Here is a 24,284-nt window from a genome sequence, read left to right as displayed (position 1 = left end):
CCTGGCTTTAGACTATACTACAAAGCTACAGTAATCAAAATAGCATGGTACTGGCACAAAACAGACACACAGATCAATGGAACAGAACAGAGAGCCCAGGAATCAACCTACAGTTATATGGACAATTAATCTACAAGAAAGGAGGCAAAAATATACAATAGGGAAAAGTCACCTTCTCCAATTAATGGTGTTGGGAAAACTGGACAGCTACATGCAAAAGAATCAAACTGGACTTCTCACTCACACCATGCACAAAAATAAATTCAAAATGGATTAAAGACTTAAATGTAAGACCTGCAACCATAAAACTTCTAGAAGAAAACATAGGCAGTATGCTGTTTGACATCAGTCTTAGTAATATTTTTTTTGATATGTCTCCTCAGGCAAGGGAAACAAAAGCAAAAATAAACAAATGGTACTACATAAACTAAAACTTGCACAATGAAGGAAACTATCAACAAAACGAAAAAGGCCACCTACTGAATGGGAGAAGATATTTGCAAATAATATATCTGGTAAGGGATTAATATCCAAAACATACAAAGAACACATATAACTCAACATCAAAAAACAAACAACCCAATTAAAAAATGGGCAGAGGATCTGAAATATATACATATTTATACATATATATATATAATGGAATACTACTCAGTCATATAAAAGAATGAAATCTTGCCATTTGTAGCAACATGGATGGACCTAGAGGGTATTATGCTAAGTGAAATAAGTCAGACAGAAAAAGACAAATACTGTATGTTACCCCTTATATGTGGAATCTAAAAAAAACAAAACAAATGAACAAACATAACAAAACTGAAACAGTTATAGATACAGAGAACAGGTGGTTGCCAGAGGGAAGAGGGGGAGGATGAGAGAAATAGGTGACGGAGATTAAGAGGTAAAAACTTCTAGTTACAAAATAAATGAGTCATGGGTATGAAATGTACAGTGTGGGGAATATAGTCAATAATCATGTAATATCTTTGCATGGTGATATATCGGAGCTAGACTTACCGTGGTGATCATTTTGAAATGCATAGAAACATGAATCACTATGTGTGTAACAGGAACTAACACAGTGTTGCAGGTCAATTATCCTTCAGAAACAAACAAACAAACCCACAGAAAAAGAGGTCAGATTTGCGGTCACCAGAGGAGGGAGTGAGGGAGGGGGAACTGGATGAAGGTGGTCAAAAGGTACAAACTTCCAGTTATAAGATAAAGAAGTACTAGGGATGTCATGTACAACACGATAAATATAATTAGCACTGCTGTACTTTATACATGAAAGTGGTGAAGAGGGTAAATCCTCAGAGCTCTTACCCCCAGGAAAAAAATTTTTTCTATTTCTTTAATTTTGTATCTATATGAGATGACAGATGTTCATTTAAACTGCAATAATCATTTCATGATGTATTAAGTCAAATCCTCATGCTGTACACCTGAAACTTATACAGTTTGTGTGTCAATTACATCTCAATAAAACTGGAATAAAAACTTTTTTAAAAAGAATCTTTAGCTCTTGGTTATTATTACTCTCTCTAAGTTTTTATACAAATGCTGAAATTAGAATGATTGACAGTCATGATAATTTTTAGAATTCATTTTCCTTGGTAGAGACTCCTGATGCGTTAGCTTCTGGGCACAAAGGTGTATAGGTTCTTAATTGAACGATCCACAATGGGAACATTGACACACTTTTGAATTGACGCTGTCTTCTTTGTTTGCTTTTTAAAATAAAGCGCTTGTGTTCATAGCTCATATTTTTAATTATCTGCATGATGTTTACAGGCCCTGTGGTTTCTTCAGCTCAGAAGCAGACCCTCATTCAGCACATTTAGTTTTACAATAGCCATGAAGCCACATCTCAGATGGGCTGTATTAGAGACACCAAGTTTAGAACATGTGTCCTCACAGTGGTGGACATTATGTGCCTTGACTCACTTTGAAAAATGCCTCAGAAAACCTGGACAGTCCCCGGCTATCTTCACAAGAATTTTACACGTATTTATGAAGATGATTCTGTACTTCATGACTCTTTGGGGCACGGGCTAATCTCTCTCTTCCTAGACATACTCTAAACCATCTGAATATGGTACATCAAACTGAGAGGTGAGACCTTAAATTTATCGTAAACATAGATAGTATGAAACATAGTTTGATGTATATAGTACATTAAACTGAGAGATGAGACCTTAAATTTAACTTTTTTAAAAAACAAGGAGGGCGATAAAATTTAACCCCCTTCTCCCCAAAAAGGAGGAAGAACCTGCTAACTGTACGTAATCTGTTGTATTTGTATAAGTAAGTCTCCAGGGGGAATCTTAGTTTTTGACAAATTTCAAAACACAGAAGAGCTCCTGTGGTTTCCAGGGCCTGGATGACTCATAAGAGATGAATTTCCCTCTGCTCTGAAAGGACCCTGAATTTTACTGAATTTAATTGCTAAACCAGGTGTTTGTCTAGCTCGGAAAAACAAGCAAGTGGGAGAGCTGACCCCTGCAGCCTTGTGTCTGTGCCTCCGTGTAGGAGGTGCTGACTCCCCCGAGGGCAGCCTGGCCAGCCCATCGCACCTGAGCACTGCCGGCAAGAGTGTCTTATTTCCTAGCATCTCTCACTTGAGGTCTGTAGGTCCTGCACCAACGTGGACCTGAGAACCACAGCGGCAGCTCTGCCAACACCTGTGCCCGCCCCCCGCCAGCTTGTGTGCGGACTCTGGCTCAGAACTGGAGTCGCCCAGAAGCTGCGGTCCCCCGCACTCTGCACCCCCCACCATGGCTGCTCACCCCCTCTCCGTGCGCCCACCTCCAGGTGAGAGTCTTAGGCATGTTTAAGAAAGAGAAGCCAAACCCTGGTTATTTTTCAGCTGTGCTGGCTGAAGGGGTTGGAGGGGGACTGACGAAGGCTGTGGTCACTGGAAACGTCCCGGTTGGTCCATCAACCCAGCGGCCCTGTGTGTGGGTCTGAGGGCCACCCCACTCCCGTCAAGGGGAAGGTGGAATCACGCCTGAGGGCGGCCAGCCGGGCCCACAGGTGCGCGTGGTCTTCCAGCTGCCCGGCCAGCCCTCGCCCTGGGTCTGGCCTCCAGGCAGGCTGGTACCTTGGAGCTGCCTTTGCCCCGTGCCCCGTGTCCCCTGCCTGTCCTTCCCGGGTCTCTTCTGCGAGAAGTCTCCCACTGTGTCTCCCCTGCCTCCCCTCCCCAGGGCTCTTCCTACTGAAGCCCACACCAGCTCTGAGCCTTTCAGCCCGCGATGTCGCCTCCCTGTGCCCTTGACCTGGGGTCATCAGCAAGCCTAGCCCATCCAGTGCCTGGGCTCACCTGCCCCACGAGGGAGCTCACCCCGGGCTCCAACCAGAGCCTCTGAGGGTGATGGTCCCTTGCCCAGCCCGTGCCGTCAAGGCCCCTGGAGAGGCAGAGTCGCAGAGGCCTCAGGGCTGGTCCTCGGAGGCCAGGAGACCTTGACTTTGACCACCGGCCCCATAGACCTTGGTGAGCCTCCAGGTCCCACTGGTGAAACGTGGATGACAATACCTGACCTGGGGGTGATGAGGGGGCTAGATACCCAGCCAGCAGGCCCTTGGGGTTCTCAAGGCCCGGTTCCCTCTCCACCCCTGTGCTAGGAAGCAAAGCCTAGCCCCACCCCCGCTCAGCACAGCAGCACAGCATCCCTGAGGACCACCTTCCCCACAGTGCCACGGCCGGGCCCCTGCTGAGACCCTCCCCCAGCCCACCTCCCACAGGAGACCCTTCCCCTTTGGGCCGCCGTCCCACCCAGGGCCCAGCCGTCCCGCTGGCCAGAGCCACTCAGACACCCTCCACCTTGTAAATCCTCCCCCACTTCTGGCCTCCCTCATCCAGCTATCTGCACTTGCCCCCTGGGGTCGTGGTGCACCCCCCGTACACCCCTTGGGACCACTTCAGCCTCCTTCCAGAAGGCCCCTCCCCCCACCCCCGGGGCCCAGGAAGCCCAGCCCCACCCTGCTCTACTGGGTTATGGTACCTCCTGTGCCAGGACCTCACGTCTCTCCAGGGACAACACCGCCCCATGCTGCTCCCGCTTCCCCCGTGCCCAGCACTGGCTGAACCCATGGAAGGTGCTGCGTCTGCCTGGCATGGCCTTGAAAGCAGGGGCCAAGTGTGGGGAGCGGGAAGGATGGGGGGTGAGGGGTGCAGGAGTGTCACTGTGGCCTAGAGGCAGCATTTGAAGACGCAGGACCTGGAGCCATCAGCCCACCACGTGACGAACGCTGCAAACTAGAGATGCTGACATGGCCCGGGACCCCCAGCACGTGGGGGAGGCGTCCCCACCAATGCACGGGCACACACAGCCATTCACACATTCTGCACAAACACACTCCCACACGCACACGCATACACACGCTCGCCGACATACATGCACACGGGCACGTTCTTATACACATGCACCCGTGCGTGCATGCACACACACATGCTCACTCACCTACGCACGTGCACACGAACATGTTTTCATATGCATGCACACGTGTACACAGGCACACACGTTCACGCACAGGCTCCCGGCTTTCCTGCCCTTTCTCCTCCCCCACTGGCTCTCCATCCCGCCTGTGCATCAGAATCACTGGGAGGCTTTTGTAAACCCTGACTTTCCACCAGAATCCCTGCACCAGGGCGCAGCCTGGTCCCCGGTGAGAGCTCCGTCCTATTCTAACCCTTGGCTGGGTCCTCCTGCGCTTACAGTCGGAGGCCTCGGGGTGCAGGGTCCTCCTGGCCCCCCAGGCCACACACGGACCCTCCCCGGATCGAGATCCAGACTCCCGGAGCCCCCTCCCCGCGCTCCATGGTGGGTCTGAGCCCGGCCTCACACTCTGCATGACGGTTCCGCACTCGCCCCACGCGGCCACCAGGATCACGTGCGTGCTGTTGTGGTCGCTGACATTGCAGGACGGGTGTCCCAGGTACAGGGAGGATTCAGGGATGGACTCCTGCTGCAGGAAACGCTTCTGGATGGCGATGGCCACCTTCTCGATCTCACAGAGCACCCTGACGGCCCCGGTCAGGTTCAGCCGCGGGGACAGGCCCTGGGGGGATGGGCGGGCACCCTGCACTGAGGCAGCCCCAGGTCCTGCTGGGGTAGGGGGCTGCTCTGGGCCGGTGGCCTGGGGTGTGTTGCCAGGAGAGTCGCCTGCAAGACACGAGGAGACAAAGGCATAGGGTGGGTCTGTGCTTCGGGACAGCCATGTGAGCCTGGCCAGCGACGTGGTACAAGGCAGGGGCGGGGCAAGGGACAGACAGCAGACGGACCACTCCGCACCCTGCAGCAGCGCACCCCCGAGGTCGCACATGCCAGCAGAGCCACACACATGCGTGTTGCATGTTCCTGCCAGCCCAGGCAGCTGGGCCTGCCCTGGTTCACTGTGGCCCCCGTGGCTGGGGAACTGAGGGGTCCCCTGCCCTCCCAGACTCTCCCAGGCTGACATTGGGCATGTGCTGAACCCATGGGCTTGGGATCAGCCATCACTCCTGGGGGCCCCTGAGTCTTATCTCTAAAGTGGGTTAATGAAGTTCACTCTCTGGACCCTTGCGTCCCTTGTTCCTACTCCAGCTTCCTGCTTCCCTAAAGCATGCTGGGTTTCGACCTCTAGAAGAACACGAGCCTCTGTAAGAGCATCCACCGTCCTCGGAGGGCAGACCCAGGACACACCTCAGCCCTCCCTGAGCCTCCTCTATGGCCCGGCTCTGCTGCCTGCCGCCCCGGCACCTGCCCTCTCATCTCAAGGTGCTGCTCACCTGGCTCCCCGGCCCCAGGATGCAGTCCAAACCCCTGCTCACGGCGTTCGCAGCCTTCTCGACTGGCCTCACCCGGCCTCGCTGGGTGGGGTACTCCCCCTCTCTCCCACCCACCTCCTGTAGGCATCACGCTGCAGCCAGCCCATGCTGCGTGCCTGGACCATGCCCACCTTCAACAGCTCTGTTCTTACTGTTGCACCCACCCACCACACCCTGCCCCACCGCAGCCCCCTCTGCTGGTGCCGTCGGAGCCATCCTTTAAGACTAGCTCAAAGACACCTCTTCCAGGAAGCCTTCCCTGACCACACTCAAGGGACTGAAACAACTTAGTCTCCTCGGGGCCTCCTGCTTCTGCCTCAAGTACAGCATATTCCATATTCCTTCAGACACTGTGTTCACTCCTATAAACATGTCTCCTCTACTTGACCGCAGATCCCCGGATGGCAGGGGCCATCTCAGAGTCAACAGTGAATCCACGAAGGCCCCATTTAATGGGAAAAGTGCTGCGTGGACAGTGGGTCTGAGTAGAAACGCTTCCATGTCATGTGTCATTTGTCACACAGGCTGTATGTTTTGCAAGATCATCTTTTAGCATCTGAGAGGACGCACCTGGGTTGATGTGTATATTTTCTCATCAAGGGCATCAGAAGAAGCACTTGGAGATGAGGCACCACCCAGAAGGTTGGAGGGATGTGGAAGGATGGGGCGGCACAGGCATGTGCACACGTGCACACACACGCGCACACACATGCATTGCACACGTGCACACACATGCACGTGGGCACATATGCATGCTTGCACGTGTTCATACACACGGAAACTTGCCCAAGACATAGAAACATGCCAATCTCGTTTAGAAAAGACGCACTTTGGGGACGAACGTCCTTCAAAGAACAGACTACCTGAGCGTATTCCAGACAAGGGATCCTGAGACTATTACCTTCGCAGGGTCTTCCAGAATATTCCACGGGGAGGTCGGGGGTGCCTCCCTCGCAGCTGCAGGTGAAGGACCCCAGGCTGTTGCGGCAGGAGGAGCCCGGGGCGCAGTCATCCTCCCCGCTGTCGCACTCGTCGTAATCTGGAGCGTTTAGGAAACAAGACAGGAAACCCTCACAGGAGGCTTGAGCACCGCGGCTCTGCCCACTGTTTACAGGCAGCCTGCACCTCGGGAACCAAGGTTAAAATTATCAAATGATAGCAAAGATGGCCAGTTCTGCAGGCTTCGGGAGACAGGGTGGTACCCTGATTTTCTGCCGGGTATGGGGGTGAGAGGCGGGTGGCAGAAAGTCTGCAGGGGCTGTTCTGGAAGGAGGATGATGGGGGCGGATGGGAGGGGGGGAGAGTGAAGGCAGCTCAGCATCCCCTCAGCTGCCTGGAGACCAGGAGACCAATGGGCCCCACCTGGACCCTGGTATCAGGCAGAGGGACCCCGGCACACACTTGCTTTCACCTCTAAGCTCAGTTACTTACCTTATGAACCACAATGCGGCTTTACTGCAGAAAATGGATAAAAACCAGGACAGCTTAGCAAAGAAAATAAAATAACCCCTTGAGGCCACCTCCCAGACGTAAGTGTTTGCATGTTGGTGTATTCCTTTCCAGCCTTTCGAAAGGCAGACTGCAATGCAGCTAAGATCACGTTTTATACACAAATGTGAGTCCAGCTTCCATCCCATTTCCTTGGGTCAGGAATATTTTCTATCTCAGCAAACCTCATTTTTAATAATTGCCTGACAGTCCATGGCATGGATTACCAAAATTGACTTACTATCTTCCCTATTACGGGACTGTGGGTTATTTCCGATCTTCTGCTTTTAAAGTAGCAATGAGATGAATGTCTTTACATGTAAACTATAGTCCACACTGAGTTCTGTTTCCTTAGGATGGAGTCCTGTAAGTGCTGTGATACAGGGGCTACGTGCAATGAGCAGGATAAAACATTAAGGAAGAAAGACAAATATCATATGATAGAGCCTATCGGTGGAATCTAAAAAATTGGTACAAGTGAACTTATTTACAAAACAGAAACAGAGTCACAGATGTAAAAAACAAACTTATGGTTTCCCAGGGTGTGAGGAAGGGATAAATTGGGAGATTGGGATTGACACATACACACTACGATATATAAAATAAGTAACTAATAAAGACCTGTTGTAGAGCACAGGGAACTCTATTCAATACTCTGTAATGACTCTATGGGAAAAGAATCTAAAAAAGAGTGGATAGGTATATATGTATAACTGATTCACTTTGCTGTACAGCAGAAACTAACGCAACATTGTACATCAACTGTACTCCACTAAAAATTAAAAAAACAAAAACACAAAGTAAAAAAAACCCAAAAAAACAAAGTGGATGAAACATTTTTACAGCTCTTGACAAATACCAGGAAGTGTGAGCAAATCCTGTTCTCCCAGAGCTGTGTGCAGGGGCTGCTTCGCTATCAGGATTATCTTTAAAAAAAACAATTCCTTGTAGATGGGCAAAAAGAGTAACTCATTTTAATGGGAATGCCTTTGATCCTTCCATCTTTGTTAGTCGCGTGGGAGTCATCTTTCACATATGGTCTATTTGGGTCTTTTGTGCCTGTGTCTATTGGGTTCTTAGTATTTTATCACCAATGTGTGTGATCGCTCTTTATTTAGGATATAATTCTTCATCAGATTGTTGAAATTACTTTTGGTTCACTGCTTGCTTTACAATGGTGACTGTTTTGTTTGACATGAGAGCTTTAACTTTTTATAGAGTCAAATAGTCCAGGCTTTTCCTCTGCAGGCTTAACCCTTCTCATTCCAAAGATCAGAAAAATATTCATCTATATTGTCTTTGATTTCATCCAGACATATAACTATAAGCCTTTTATCGTTTATTCTCAGGCATGCTATGTGCTAGGGTCTGAACCGTGTGTCCTCAACATCTGTGTGTTGAGGCCTTGACCCCAAGTGTGACTGCATTTGCAGGTGGACCCTTTAGGAGATAATTAAGGTTAACTGAGGTCGTTAGGGAGGGGCCCTGATCCGACAGGACTGATGTCCTTATAAAAAGAGACAGCAGAGCGCTCCCCCTCTACACACACAGAGGAAAAGCCAGGTGAGGACGCAGCAGGAGGGTGGCCGCCTACACGTCAGGAGCGGGCCCTCACCAAAATCAGCCGGCACCTTGGTCTTTGGACTCCCAGCCTCTAGAACTGTGAGAAAATAAATGTCTGTTGTTTCCATCCGTGGTATTTTGTTACAACTCCAGCTGACTAATACAATATGAGAAGAGACTCTAAATTGCCTTTTCTCCCGGCTTTTCTTTTCAATTATTTTTCCTAGGATTTTCCACAGTTTCCTTGGAAACTGTGCTTGGGAGGAAATCTGCCAGCAGAGAGGGACCTGTCTGCCCTCAGCCCATGGAAGAGCAGCAAAGGAGGGAGGGGCAGGATGCAGCCTGCAGAAAGGATGCGGCATCCCCGGGAATCTTTGCAGGTTCACCCGAAGATTTTTCAACCCTTAAACCTTTTTAAACAAAAAAAAACCATAGGAGCAATAAGAGAGATGAGGGTCCTATCTGTTTCGCATTTTCATCTAATGCAGGGAAGCCGTCAAGAGGAGGCGCATCTTTCAGAAACAAAGCCAGTGGCTAGGATTTCACTGCCTCTCCCTTGCAGAGCGAGCCTCCACCGGGGTCCAGCCTCTGCCTACCCACTATGAAGGGGTCACCTCCGACCACCTCCAGCAGAGAGGCATTCTGAAAGGCGGCCAGGAACGTGGCAGACACCTCCCGGACGTCCACGTCTGCGATGACCAGCAAGTTGAACTCCACCACGACGCTGCCACTGGAGATGCGGGTCACTTCCACCTGCACCCCACCTGTGTCCAGGTGCTGAAGCATGGAGGCTGGCAAGGAATTCCGCACCTTTAGAGAAACAGGTCTGGTGAGAAGAACCGCGTGCCGAGAGAGGAAACGGGGTCCTCGTCCTAAGGTGGCTCCTCTGGGGATCGCAGCCAGCAGCAGCGCTGGCCTTGGGAAAGATGTCAAGGCCGCAGGTGAGTTCTGCCGAGTCCCCAGGCCCAGCACGAATGCCGGTGGGGCCTGAGACACGGAGCCCTGTCCCCCAACCAGAGCCAGCCGGTCAACGTGGGGCTAAGTGCCAAAGCCCCACCCTATGGGGCTTGTAACTTGGTAGGGGGCTCACAGCGGCATTTAGCATCTGCTGCTCTTAGCTCAGAGCCCCGGAGGACAGGGCTGAGCAACTGGTCCTAGGGAGGGACACCACCTCTCCGACTCCACTTTTTCCGCGACAGTGCTTATGGCCCTCATATTGCGGAACATTTCCCCTTCCTTTCTTCCTGCTGCCTTTCCGAAAACTGCTTCCCCGTGGGCATCCTAGTGAGACAGGTAGTTCCTGCCTCTAAAAGCCTTGTTCATTATTCCATCAATCTGGACAGAATCCTACATCACACACCATATTATTCCATTCTAGCCCATCATGGCCAAAATGCCCAGAAAGGTACCCAACCTTGTAATGAGCCTTAAATTGTGCGTATAATGCAAATGTGCTATGGAAGAGCCCACCTCCGCGGTTTGCCCTCACAGAGAAAACCTGGTCTGCATCCGAACTGCATGAGGTTCAAGGGACAGGCTCGTGGATTCCCAGCCTTGGGACAGCCAATGTGAGCAAGTCTGTTGTTACCCATCAGAGGGTGCAGATGCCCCGGAGACCCCAGAGCCGCCTGCAGTCACATGGCTGCCACCTTTTTCATTGGAAGAGCTGGTCTTCTCTCTCTCTGTCTCTCTTTCTCTCTGGGATTTCCAGAGAGGGATCTGCCAGAGTCTTGGATTAAAATCACTTTTATCTGCATCTCAAGCCAGTCTCAAAGAGAAGTTCCAGGCCCCTTGCTAGGAGCTGACAAACAACAAAGTGACACATTAACCCACAACCTCCCAAAACGTGTCCTAATGTCCTACGTAGGTGTTAAATTGCATAATTATTTGCTATCCTGAAACTCTAGACAGACAAAAACTGTCCCCCTAAATAGGCAAAAGATGAAAAGTTTTAAAAAGGAGAGATTAATCAAGGAACTTGGGGTAGCAGTGAAGCTGCCTCATGTGACCACCAGAGCTATGTGAACTGATTTCAGTGATTGTTGTTTAATATGATGTGTAACTATCATTTAACCTAAGGAAGATTTGATATACATATGAATGAAATCATCAACAGCTCTTGAATCCACACACTGGGCCAGAAGCTGGGGACCTCAGAATAAATAAAGCAGGACCCCAGATTCTCAGAATAAATAAAGCAGGACCCCAGATCTAGAGGAGTCCCAGTATGACAGTTCCTGGAGGCATGACTTTTATCGGGAACGCTGGTGGGATTGAACGGAATCACCAAACAGCGCGGCCACCAGCATTGCTAAGGCGCCACCGTGTTATGACTCCACCAATAGGTGGCGCTGCCGAGCTCTCTCTAGTCTGTGTCTTAAACCCCCAGAACAAGGAAAAGCTAAACTGTATGAGACGTCCTCTAGGCAAACAAGATCATGACAAGTGCATTCTCTATTCATCAGAGGATAATCTAACCACCAGCAAAAAGAATACTGAGATTGCTCCTCTAACTAAATTGTAACAATATACCATCCCAAAGAATGCCAGTGGGTTGGCGGAGGGCACTGCAAGGGAGAGTAGGAAAAGGAATTTTTTTAAGGTCGGATCATAGTGGCATTATTCACAATAGCCCAAAAGTGGAAGTAACCCAAGTGTTCATCAATGGATCACGGATAAAGAGAATGTGGTCTGTCCATACAGTGGAATACTATCCAGCCATAAGAAGGAATGAAGTTCTGATGTTGGTACAACATGGATGAACCTTGAGGACATTATACTCAGTGAAATAAGCCAGACCCAGAAATCACACATTGTAGGATGCCACCTCTACGAAATACCCAGAACAGGCAAATCCACAGAGACAGGAAGCACACATCTGGTTCCAGGGGCAGAGAGACGGGCCGATGATGAGCTAACGGGTTTCTTTCTGAGAGGATGAAAACTTTCTGGAATTAGCTGGCGGTGACGGTTGCACAATTCTGCAAATACAGTCTAAACCACTGAATCGTGCACTTTCAAAGCGTGAGTTTTGCGGTATGTGAAATCGATCTCAATTTTTAAATTGTTTTCTTTTTAAGGCCGGGGGAGGTTTTCTGCTCTACGGGGTCCCGCATCAATAAAGAAGTTTCACTGAACAGGAAACAACGTGACGTAAGGAAGCAGCAGAGGAAAAGGCATGTCTCCCACCTGCTGATGTGTCTGCTTAATGGCAGATCCAGGACACAAGGCATCACACCAGAGCTGGAAGTCCCAGCTTCCTTCAGAAGCGAGAAGTCTGTGGCACCTGCAGGTCTGGGTCCGTTTGGCTGCCGCTAAGATGCTACCACCTCCCTCCTTCACATCCCAAGAGAAAACAAAGACCGATTCCACCAACTCACCATCCGAAAGAACAGCTCCAGGAAGGCCTGGTACTCCTTGCTGCTTGCGTTGCGGAAGGATTCTAAGTACTTGACGTTCACTATTCTGACTTTTCCACTGAGCTTCTGGGCCACTGCAGGATGGAGAATAAACACGTTTGCAGGGGTATCAGGTAGCAGAGCATCATCTTATCTTAATAAGAGTATTTTTACGTTGGCCAGGAAGAACATCGAACCGAGGCTGATTTGCACTCTGTAGAGAAGGAACAGCACCTGGTACGCACAGACGCAGCCTCCAGCTCCAGAGGACGACGGGACAGAGGCTGGGCGCAGAGGGAGACCCTGCCGGGGGCCGCGGAACCAGCTCAGCCCCTGTGTCTCTCTCCTGCCTGCCTGCAGAGAGGATGGTGACAACTGGAGGGTGTGCCCTGACCTAAAAGCCATCAGGAGCACGAAGGTGCACAGGTGAGAGCAGAGGTGGACCCATCTCAGGCCGGGGTCACACAGACGCGCGGGCCACTCCTCCCTCTAAGCACGGGTGAGACCTCCAGATGGCAGATGTACGCGACAGCCCAGCACCAGCTCTCCTCCGGGGCCGCCCTGCCTGACCGTCCGGCCAGCAGCGACCTCCACTTCTCCAGCTGGCCGTGAACTTGCACTCGCCTTCCTCACCCACATCTCCTCTCTAGTTTCCCAGTTCACAGCTAACTCGTATTTTCAAGCATATAAAAAGAAGTTCTAAACGTTTATGACTTAGGCATCCCCCAGTGGGTCACCTTAGGCGTCTCCCAAGGGACGTGCACCCCATCTCGAAGACCACTGTTATCAACTCTTAGACAGTTGCCCAAGATGTGAGGACTAATCTGCAACATCAGGTCTGCCCTTGGCTGTTCAGGTAAGCTGGACATTCAAGAAGATATGTGGATGACAAATGCTAATGAGGAGAAAAGAGGAATTTTTTTTTTTTTTTTGCAGTACGCGGGCCTCTCACTGTTGTGGTCTCTCCTGTTGCAGAGCACAGGCTCCGGACGCGCAGGCTCAGCGGCCGTGGCTCACGGGCCCAGCCGCTCCGCGGCATGTGGGATCTTCCCGGACCGGGGCACGAACCCGTGTCCCCTGCATCGGCAGGCGGACTCTCAACCACTGCGCCACCAGGGAAGCCCAAGAGAAAAGGAGTTTTATCTGAATATATAACTATCGACAAGGCTCAGCTCCACCTTACGTTTCACTTGCTCAATTCTACTCCCCTCCCTTTAACTCTGCGGGTCCCAGGCTCAGTGGGCGGGGAGGGGGGCACTCACAGATCTGTCCATCATCATCCTTCCTGAAAGCCAAGTCCAGGTCTGTTAGGAGTGAGGATGGTCACAGGAAATGGGTAGACCAGCACTGCACCCATTTCCCTGCCACGTACCTACGAGGACCCAGATGGGCGAGCGTCTGCAGCCTCTGCAGAGTCTGGAGCGCTTTGCAAAGCAGCCTCTTTGTCTACCACCTGTCCCTGAAGTAAGCCCCCTCCTGTGTGGCCTTTGAACACCAGCTGAGTCTGAAGTGAGCCAGACATTCCTACACTGAGAGGAAAACGGAATCCCTGCATCCACAAGTTCACACAGCTGTTTTAAACCTTAAGCCACCAAAAGTCCTTTTCATGCCTTTTCTCATCCCTTTAAGAACCAGTGGCAAACGCGTCTCTGAAGCCTGTTACCTGTCCTCACTTTCAGGTGGGCTCTGGAACTTTCTTTTCCACATGCTTTGGCCACGATCTCCACCAGGTACAAAACACCAGGCTCTAGGCCAGACAGTGTCAGGCTTGCGTTCTGGCTCTCCAGGTGCACAGTGGGGGTCCGCGCAGAAACCAGGGTGAGCTGGAAAGTGGGGCGCAGGGTGAGATCCGCCACCCATGCCACGTGAAAGCCCGTGCTGGTCACATTGGAGACGGTGACCCTTCCGATGGGCGTGGGAGCTGAGAAGTGGAATATAAGTGCCCTGATTAAAATCAGTCCAACGTTCCCAGGAGACAGGAAGGAGAACCGAACCCCCCCCCCGACACGGGGACACGAGAGTCCTCAGGGGAGTCCAGCCCAGGGGAGTCAAGTCCCCCAGCTTCCAGCTGCACATGTGGATGCAGAGTCCCTGGACAGCCCCTGAGCCCTGGGCTCCCAGGGACGGCACCCCTGCCCCTTAGGTTTGCTCTGTGCCCACCCCTGAGGTCCCGGGACCTCTGGAAACAAAGTTTTCTTGAGCAGGTTCTGGGCGGCTCCTCCAGAGCGCTGCCCCCCTCGACCCCTGGGCGGACTCCCCAAAAATCAGCCTGGTGGGCCTTGCTGGCTACAGACCATTCCTACAGGGGACTTGGGTGATGTATGTGGGCTGAAGAGTTTAGTTTCGGATCTAGCCCTGTGCAGCAGAGGAGATGCATCAACGGAGCTGCTTTCAACAGCTGGATGCAATCCAGGGCCAGGCCAGCTCCGTGAGCTCACACGGGGATGCCAAGGCCACCTCCCTCCTTGGGAGGCGCAGGCCAGGCCCGTTCCCTGCACAGAGTGGCTGCCTGTCTCCTGGGGTATCACCCAGGGGTCTTGGTGATGGCTCAAGCCTCTACAAGTGATGGGTGATGTGGAACTGCCGGGGGTCAGTACGGCTGGGAGGGTACAGAGCTGCTGGGGGAGCTGCAGCAGGCTTGGGGATGCAGAACTTCTGGGGAGGTACAGAAAGGTTGGGGGCCCAACCCCGCAGGGGGGATGCGCCCCGTGCCCAGTGCACTTAATGCAACACATGCCCAGCTTCCTGCTCCAGCTATTGGCAATCGGGAGGCTTAGGAAGGGGGAGGACCGGGCTGGAGGGAAAGCGGGGAGACCAAATTCTCACCCTTACTAGGGGACAGAGCTGCACGGCACTGGGTTGGTCTCACCCAGTGCTACTGGACTGCCCTGGACTGGACGACTGCGTGAGCCTTTGCTGAAGGGAGCTCACACACCAGCAGCTCCCCATGGCCCTGGGACGCACCCTTCCTGCCACTCACCGCAGGCTGGGGTCTTCAGAGATGCAGGCGTGGTGGCCGAGGGCAGGTCTGGGGAGCCGGAGGGTCCAGGGTCTGAGTTTTGTGGCCACGCGGGGTCCAGAGGTACTGGCGGCGTGTCCCTCGTGGGGAGGCTGGCGTGCCACTCAACGTGGTCCATGGGGCCCTGGGTAGGAGCGGGCCGGAAGAGCGGCTCCGTGGTGGAGTTTGGGGGCAGCCATCCTGGGGAGGCTGGTAGGCTGTCCATGGCCCCAAGAGGGGAGCTGTGGGCGGGCCCCGGAGCCCGGGAGGAGAAGGTGCCAGCCACCCTGCTGGCCGCCCGCTGGCTGGTGCCCAGGCCTGGGGCCACACTGGGCTCCCCCTCCACGGCTGGCCCAGTGCTGTTCCTGCCATGACCGAGCACGCTGCTGGCCCCTCTCCTGGGCGGGAGCCCTGGGGTCCAGGCCTGGCCTGCTGCAGTGGTGCGCCGTGGGTATCCAGGGCTGGGGGACAAGGCGGGGCTCTCCAGGTCGAGGGCTGTTGTTTCTGTGCTGGGCCCTGGGGCTGTTTCGCCTGTCACCGGAGATGGTGCACCACCGGTGGGGCTCACCACGTCACCTGCCGAGACACATCCTCTCTCAGACGGGGCGTCTGGTCTACTCTGGTCAAGAGCCCCCCCCCCCAGATGACTTCAAGAGGGGGCACAGGCTATCCCCACGGGTGGTTAAGAATGTTTGACACGGCCCTTGTTTGTGGTCTCCCAAGAGCTCTCTCGGAAGGCCCTGGAGCCTCTCCATTTGATCAGTGAGGATGCCGTGACCCTGAGATTAGGGGGTCCACCTGGGAGGCTGCAGAACCAGGACGTAAGTGCGAGGCTTGGCTCTTGCTGGCCTCAGATGGACCGTGGAGCCGCGGGCCTTTGGAAATGGGGATAATTTCCCCCAAATGTGTGCTCAGTGTGGGGCTAGGTTCTGGTCACTCTTAGCAGCTCGCTGGGCGACACAGGTATAAGAAAAAGCATGGGAGAAGAGAAGCTGTGTGGGTCTTAGGAAGTGGGACACTATACACAGTAGTTAAGGACTAGAGGCTTTCTCCCAGGGAACCATTCTCTTGCTTCCTCCAGCCAGAAAGCCTTTGCAGGGATGGCAAACAGGTAGCTGAGCACCTATGCTGCCCACCCTGTGTCCAGAGCAGACATTGCTAGTCGATCACAGCATTTTAAGTCTGTATGTGACCTCCTCCGGCTTCTGAACTCAGCACGCCAGGTGGCCCTAACAAACTGATCAGAACTTGCCCCCAGAAACGTTGGGGCAGAGACACGCCAAGAATGGGGCTCAGAGACCCCACATCAAGGCCTTCTCCATGCTCACCGGGGCTCCTACACCATCTTGGGGTCCAGTCCACCCAGGGAGGGACCCCTGCCCCCAGGGGTTTCATCATGACTTTCTCTGACCCTTTTATTCGTAAAAATAATTTAAAATCATACTTTAAAACTGCACTGGTATAAAGACTAGATTCGTAATTGATATTTATGGTTATTAGATTCTTTTTTTCTTTTGATATTAAAAGCAATTAAATCATTCTCATGGGCCCCTAACAGTATGGTGGGCCCCGGGCACCGTGCCCACCCTGCTTGAGGAGAGCCAGCCCTGCTCCACCCCAGGTCCTCAGGGAGGGGGCTCAGCCCAGAGCTGGGGGCTTGGGGACGGGGCGCACCATCACAGGCCCGGCCCGGTCTGGAGGGGTGGGCATCCCTGGCCGTCCGGCACCGGCAGGTGTACGAGCCCTCGAGGTTGATGCACTGGGCGGCCGGCGAGCAGTCGTGCTGCAGGCTGTCTGCGCACTCGTCCCAGTCTGTGGGCGGGGAAGAGACAGAACACGAGCGGGTGAGAAAACGGCCAGGGGCTGCTGAAGCAGAGCGCCATGGTGGCAACTTCCTGCTGACCAGAGTCTTTGCAGCGAACGACAAGGGGTGGAGCAGGGCGTCGGTGAAGCCCTCGGCATCCAGCACCCGGGGCTGGCGGTGGGGTTCCCTGCACGGAGCCCTCCCTGCAGCTCCTCTCTGGGCCAAGGCGACAAACCAAAAGCCCGCCCTTCCCCACCTCCACCGCTGGCTGGCTGATCTGGGGGCAGAGGTTAGGGGACGTTGGGATTCCTGTGGCGGTATTAGCACCCACAGGTGTGAATATATTCCCCTCTTGTTTATTCTTTGTTCATAAGGTGCTTTCTCTTCCCTCTGATGAGCCAACATCCCTTCATATTTAGTGTCTCAAGAAAGAAACAGAAAAGTAACTGAGCCAGGAGGTGTCCAGTTAGTATAACATGAACTTTCCAAGACACAGATAGGACGGCTGTAAATACCTCCCCCCCGAGTCTGGGAAATGATTGTGAGAGACCCCAAAGCCCCGTGCCCCTGGGAAGCCCTGACCCTTCTGACCTGGGCAAGGAAGGCTCAGTGAGCCCCCAACCCTATAAATCCCCCCAAACCCTTCCCTGCCACAGTCCTTTCTCGGCCTCTGAACTTGAACTTATTTACAAAACAGAAATAGAGCCACAGACGTAGAAAACAATCTTATGGTTACTGGGGGGAAAGAGGGGAGGGATAAGTTGGGAGATTGGGATTGACATATACACACTACTGTATATAAAATAGATAACCAATGAGGACCTACTGTACAGCACAGGGAACTCTACTCGATTCTCTGCAATGACCTGTATGGGAAAAGAATCTAATAAAAGAGTGGGTATACGTATATGTATAACTGACTCACTTTGCTGTACACCTGACACGAACACAACATTGTACATCAACTCTACTCCAATAAAAAATAAACAAATAAAAATAAACCCTTAAGCAATCAGTACTCGAGCTGTATTTCAGGCTGGGAGGAGCCGGGGGTTGGGAAGCAGTCTTCCCACAGCTCTAGAAATCCATCCTTCAGCCCAGGTCCGGCTCTACGGGTCGCTGCCCGTCCCATCCCCGCCCAGGAGAGCAGGTGGCTCTTAACAGAGTTGCCTTTGCCAGCGGGGGAGGCTGGGTGCCTCGACGGGGTGAGGTTACCCTCGAGGGGTGGCTACCAGGCTTCCCGAGAGCTGCAGGCGGGGTCCCCGAGCCAGGCTCAGGGCACCAGCGAAGCCCGGACTTGGCTGGACTTCAAGTCAAGATGAGGCATGAGTCCAGTTTTGTGCAGAGAAAACCCCGCCACTGAGCGCTCAGAGGCCGGTTTCGTGGGTTTCAGTTTCGCTTCTTGTGATCTTTACAGAAGCAGCTCCCCCGAGCCCAGCAGACTCATCAGCCGATGCAACAGTTACACCCTGACCCAGATCCCCCTGGAGCGCAGCCTGACCTCCAGGTGGCTCGAAGGTGCCGGGGGCTTAAGGCCGGGGCTGGAGCCAGGCCCGCCGGGCAGCAGGGCCACGAGGAGAGCGGAAGCCCCCGTGGAGACCTGAGCTCAAACCGCAGAGCCCTGGAAGCTATCTTGGGGAGGTGATTCCCCACCCCCTTCGCTCCGCCAGCACGTGGCTCAGGGGTAAGTCTGAGGAAGATGCAGACAACTCTGTTCTGTCTTGTATAGAAGCCCGCGGCCTGGCAGTTCCTGGGTTCAGAGCGGGAGGCGGGCCTGCGAGCCGTGACAGCTGCCAGGCGGCCTTTGCGCCTCCTGGGCCGCCAGACGAGGATGTGGGCAAAAGCTGCTGGTGCAGGACCTGTCCTCTGCTCCTGCCGGCCCTGAAGCGGGGATGAGGACGTAGCCCACCTCCCGGAGGAGGCGGCAGCTGCGACAGAGCCAGGACTCCTGGCACATGTAAACCCCCAGGAATGAGGTGGGGAGGCCCAAGGACGAGCCGCCCCATCCCTGAAAAGGCAGGCTCCTCGGGAGCCCCAAACTGTCTTTGGGGCCCAGGTGGCCTTCAGAAGTGAAGCCTGGCCAGAGCCCTCGGCCCTTCCTGGGGGCCAGATTCTCACTCAAGGAGGAAGATGTCACAGAGAACTGGGTTCTAACGGCGGCAGGAACAGAGGCTGGACCAAAGGCAGTGCCACCGAGCATGGAGGAAGCAGGCCCACCCCCGCAGGCCAGGTAGACAGTGACAGGCCCGGGGCCAGGCTCCCCCGCTCGTCCTCCGCCACCCACTGCCCACAGAGGCCACAGGAAGGTCCACTGCACCTATGATGCTGTCAGGGGTGCGCGGCCGACTGGAAGCTTCGGGGAGCGTGGCTAGGCCAGTCCTGAGATCACAGAGAGGGCGCTGCCCCCCAGTACTGTGGTGACCCCAGGGGAACCCCTCACACAGAACGGCACCGCCATCAGGCCTCGTCTGGCTGGCGTCTGCACAGGGCACTAAGCACGAAGGGGCCACATAGATGCACGTGGAGGCCCAGGGGGTTGTCTGCGCGTGGAGCAAATGAGCAGGACGGCCCTTCCTGAGCAGATTTTAAGGAAGGGGAGGGGCACGGGTGGGAGATCCAAGGGGAGCGAAGGGAAGTGGGGCGGGACGGAAGGACTGGTGAGGGCTCGGGGACCCTGCAGGACCTTCCGGGCCTGAGAGCTCACCCGAGATACGAAAGGGCGTCCTAGAGAAGACTTAAACCGAAATGTCGGCGGCGCTGTCAGATGTGCGCCGGGCACCCCGCTAACCCCACACCTGCAGGGTCCCTTTATTTACCCTCCGGGGGGATGGGTCAACCTTCCTGTCTCTCAGCTGAGCACACCGAGGCCCAGGAGGCGACGTGCCTTGTACAGGGACCCACGGCGGCGAGGGAGTGTCGGAGCTGGGATTCCAGCCTGTCCCGTGAGGCCCCCTCCCGCCAGGCGGTGTAAGCAGGGCCGGAGGCCCGGGTTGCTACTCAGCACTGAGCCTCCCCGCACGGGGCACGGCCCCCCTGGAGGGAGACCAGGACGCGTGGCCACCCAGTGACCCGGGTGGGGTTGGTATGGGCCTCGGGGAGAAGATGAGGTCGTGACAACATGACCGCCACGCTGCTGGGACACGTGGATTCACAGCAGCGAGAGCTCGCAGATAACCCGGGAAACTCAGCAGTGCCAACACCACCATTTCTGTGGGGTCGCTGAGGAGAGGAGCTTTCCGTGCTGCGGTTTGTTGAAGTTTTGTGGAATGACAATGAGTGTGCTTCTGCAGTCTCGCGGCTGTGCCTGCCGGGCTGGGGGCTCTGGGCCGGTGGGGAAGGCGGGGGACTTCGGTTCGGGCCTCCCCGGATGAGGGTTGCGGCCCGGGGGCTGCCCCTCGGGCTCTGGATCAGGGGACTCTGTGCAGGGCAGAGCCATCTCGTCCACCAGTAAACAGCTGAGGCCTCCTCGTGGCCCTGGGAGACCCTCCCACCTTGGCCCTCAGCTCCGGAATGTGAAGCAAACAGCCTACCGTTTTTCAGGGATGCTGCAAGGTGAGAGCCTGCTCGGGGCTCCCAACTTCCAAGGATACTTCCAGAACTTTGTGGGGGGGGGGCTTCAGAATGATGAACCCTGGGATATTAGCAATGCAGGGCACCTCTTCTTCCTTTGTATGAGTTTGCTGAGGCTGCCATCGCAGACTGTCACAAGCTTTCGAGCTGGCTTAAAACAGAATTCATTCTCTCACAGTTCTAGACGCCAAAGTCTAAAATCACGGTGTTGGCAGGGCTGGGCGCCCTCGGGCTTCCGGGGAGGGTCCTTCTTGCCTCTTCCGGCTTCTGGTGGCCCTTTGAGCTCCTCGGCCTGTGGCTGTGTCACCTCTGCCTGCATCTTCACGTGGTGTCCTCCACGGTCCCTGGGTCATCTCCTTTTCTGTCTCTTCTAAGGGCACTGTCATTGACTTTGGGCCCACCCTGATCCAGAATGATTTCTGATCCTTCATTTCATCTGCAAAGACCCTTCTTCCAAATACGGTCACGTCTGAAGTTAGGTGGGTACTTCTCTTTTGGGGCCACCATTCAACCCACAGCATCACTTGACAAAGCTCTGGAATAACCTGAGCCCTGATGCCAGGGGATGAGGCTGGGAAGCATCTCGAGGTTAGGGCTGGATCTCCAGAAGACGGCTCAGATCTGTCTCAGGTGGGCCCTGGGGGTGCAGGCTGAGGGTCCACCCACAGGCTGTCCGGCGTCTGCCCAGCACTTATCCCCTGAACCCAGGCAGGCAGGCCCACCAGGTGCAGAGGGCCGCCATCATCTCCATCCCCGAGGGGGTGAATGACAGAGGAAGGGACCCCAGGCTCAGCAGACAGGTGTTTCCCAGGCGTGACTTCAGGTGTGACACTCCCACGGCCCCTTCTCTGCATTCGTGGGCTGGGGGAGCTTGGGACAGCAAGCCGGCAGGCGACGGGGCTCAAAGGAGTTGACAGCGCTCACTCTGGGACCTGCTCCACTCGGGGGTGGTGCGTTCCATAGATTGAGCCCCAAACAGGCTCTTTGATGTAGAGACTGCAGTGCCCTCACCGCACAAGGGAACTTCATCCCTGCTTTGACAGCAAAAGCTTCCTGACGTGACAGCTCGCTGTCTCTCTATGTCTGTCTCTCACTGCCCCCTCTGCATCCCCTGCATCTCTCCCTCTCTCTGTCTCTTGATGTCTCTGTCTTATCTCTGACTCTGTCTTATCTCTGACTCTGTCTCTCCCTCTGTCCCCATCTCTCTCTCTCTCTCACTGCCCCCCTGCCCCCAACCCCCTCTCCCCGCCTCTCTCCATCTCTGTTTCTCCATCTCTCCCCCCATCTTTCCTAATCTGTGACTTCCTGTATCACCAAGTAAAATTACAAGCCTTTGGGCTAATGAAATAGATCTCCACGTTAACAAGGCGCAGAGCAGCCAGGCCTGGCTGGGCCTCGATGCAGACACAGTAAGCTCCCATCCCTGTGCCCTTCGTGGACCCTTCAGCCCGGTTCCACCCTGGGTTCTGGTGGCAGCTGAGAAACACCATCGAAGGGAATAAGCGTCCCTGAGCTCCGAGGGGTGCTTCTCCCATCAGGAATTGGAGGTGTGGGACACAGGTGGGCTCACTGTTTCGGGGCGGCAGCCCCAGGCCCCATGGAAGAACACAGAATACGGACTCAAATTTCATTTGCTTCATCTTTTGGAACAAAGGGAATGTTGATCAGGACTAACGCAGCCTGGACTTTGGAGGGCATCGGGGCGGCACACCCTGGGCACGGAGAGGAGGACCCACCTTGCACAAGCGTCTCCGACTGGTCCACCTGGAACACGGTGCTCGCCCACAGAGGCGGGAGCATGGGGGACAGCGTGGACACGCCCACCGGGAACTCGGGGTCCTGCACCGTCAGTCTGAGCCTCACCACCACGCTTCCGGCCCGGAGAGACACGACCTGCATCCTCAGCTTCCCTCTTCGGTACAAGTCAGAAAGCGCCGGCGGAAAGGAGGTTGCAACCTGGCCCAGAAGAGGCAACAGATGCTCAGAGGCAGCAGACTTTTCCATCACAGCCTTCAAAGCCAGTCAGCGGGGCCCCGGGTGTGACACGTGGACGGTGCACAGAATCCACGTGTCCTCTTCCTGACCAAGAGGGGGCGCCCAGCCACCCTCCTCGGGGACAGCAGAGTTACCCCCTCCAGCTCACTGCAGCCCTGGGACAGGGGGCCGGGCCTGCTCCGTCTTGGTAAGGACTCAGAGACCATGACAGTCGGATCTCCATCCTGCAGCCCTAGATGCACGGCCCACTCTGGGTGCCCTGGAAACCAGTGCGAAGATAATGTGTGTGTGAGAGAGATGGCTGGATGGACTGATGGACGAAAGCGGCAATCCCGTGGCTCCTCAGAGCTGCCCCCCTCCCACTGGGCTGTGTCCCCAGGAAACACAGGCACAGCCAGGTGATCGGGGGCACCTGTGCCCGAGCAAGGAGACCCAAGCCTCGCCCACATTCCTCCTACACCACTCCTGCACCCACAGGCGAATGACTGCCAGAAACAGGGAGAATTCTCCAGGAAAGTTCAAAAACCAACTCCTCTCTGCAAGTGAACATTGAGAGGCGACCCTCCTTCCATCCCTCCCATGTGCACACATTCTGCAAGTAGAAGCCTGGACTGCCCTCTTGTTTCAGAATATCTTTCCAAGACGTTTCTATGATGAACAGCCTTGGGAGAGAGAGGATGGCCCCGTCCAGAGCAGAGCAGATCTGTTCACCGTCTGATGTGGTAAAGATAACGTATCTCCGGAGCAAGGTTTAGGCAGGTTTGCATGGGGGTCCTCAGCTGTGATGCAGACGCACTGCATGTGCGTCACCCACCGGGCTCCCTCTGCATCACCCCCGTGGGACTTGGGGGCCAGCAGGGGACCTGGCACCAACGTGATGCTCGTGCCGCCCGCTGTGCTGTGAGGGAGGGAGTCCTTTGTCTCTGACCCAGGCATCTCGTGTCCTCTGCCAGCATCCATGCCACAGGCTAACTTACTAGCTTGCAGGAAGGGCCAATTCCTAGCCCTCTCCCAGTTACTGACAGGTTGGCAAGTCGCTTTTTTCTCCAGCTCAGCATCCCAGGATAGATGATAGCTGCTACTGGCCTGGTTCCCCCAAGCCTCATGCTGGTGCCCGCCTTCAGCCCCAGGGAGGAACGGATGCTTTGATCACTGGTAAATGCTTACGCAATGAAGCTGCCCCAAAGAAGGAGGGCAGAGGCCCCAGGTCCCCCAAACAGAAGGTTCGACAAAAAACCCAGCCGAGCCATCAAGTGGTCCAGCCCGTTTGAATCAAAGTTGGTTTGTCCCCAAACCTATTTTAAGTCACGCATGCAAGGGGGCACAGGGCGGGTTTCTGGCTCCGGCTCTCGGAAAGCTCCTCGGCCGGGCTTTACCTCGTGCAGCAGCTGCTGGGAGAAGTTCTGGAACTCGGGGCTCCCACGGTCCAGCAGCCCCTCTGTCACGTTGCGGTTTAGGATCCTGACAGTGACTTCGAACACCCGGGCATCTGAGACAGACGATGACACAAATTAGCTGAAATCCGGGGAGCGCGAGTCACACGCTTTTCTGTCAATGTTTTCCAATCTCCCCTACTCTTTGGAGGAGAATTTTTTGGAAAACAGATTGAGGCATGAGTCTTAGGTTTGGTAGCCACATTGGGGGAAATCAGCGTGAGGA

The 24,284-nt window shown here is 54.5% G+C and overlaps 1 protein-coding gene across 1 annotated transcript in view; it reads right to left on the bottom strand.

The window, feature by feature from the left end:
* Nucleotides 1-24,284, bottom strand: part of UMODL1 (uromodulin like 1) — a 61,017-nt gene that overhangs the window by 11,402 nt on the left and 25,331 nt on the right. Inside the window, exons 8-17 of the mRNA XM_060149464.1 lie at nt 24,002-24,114; nt 22,367-22,586; nt 16,931-17,068; nt 15,587-15,832; nt 15,239-15,457; nt 13,922-14,179; nt 12,241-12,353; nt 9,457-9,670; nt 6,711-6,848; nt 4,846-5,165 (exon numbers count right to left, since the gene is read on the bottom strand). Of these exons, the coding sequence (XP_060005447.1) occupies nt 4,846-5,165; nt 6,711-6,848; nt 9,457-9,670; nt 12,241-12,353; nt 13,922-14,179; nt 15,239-15,457; nt 15,587-15,832; nt 16,931-17,068; nt 22,367-22,586; nt 24,002-24,114 (1,979 nt within the window). The remainder of the gene's footprint in view (nt 1-4,845; nt 5,166-6,710; nt 6,849-9,456; nt 9,671-12,240; nt 12,354-13,921; nt 14,180-15,238; nt 15,458-15,586; nt 15,833-16,930; nt 17,069-22,366; nt 22,587-24,001; nt 24,115-24,284) is intronic.

This window comes from Lagenorhynchus albirostris, chromosome 5 (assembly GCF_949774975.1).
Source record: "Lagenorhynchus albirostris chromosome 5, mLagAlb1.1, whole genome shotgun sequence".
In the NCBI taxonomy this organism is placed as follows: Eukaryota; Metazoa; Chordata; class Mammalia; order Artiodactyla; family Delphinidae; genus Lagenorhynchus; species Lagenorhynchus albirostris.
Note: the sequence above shows the minus strand (reverse complement) of the source record. Positions and strands in the feature narration are given on the sequence as shown.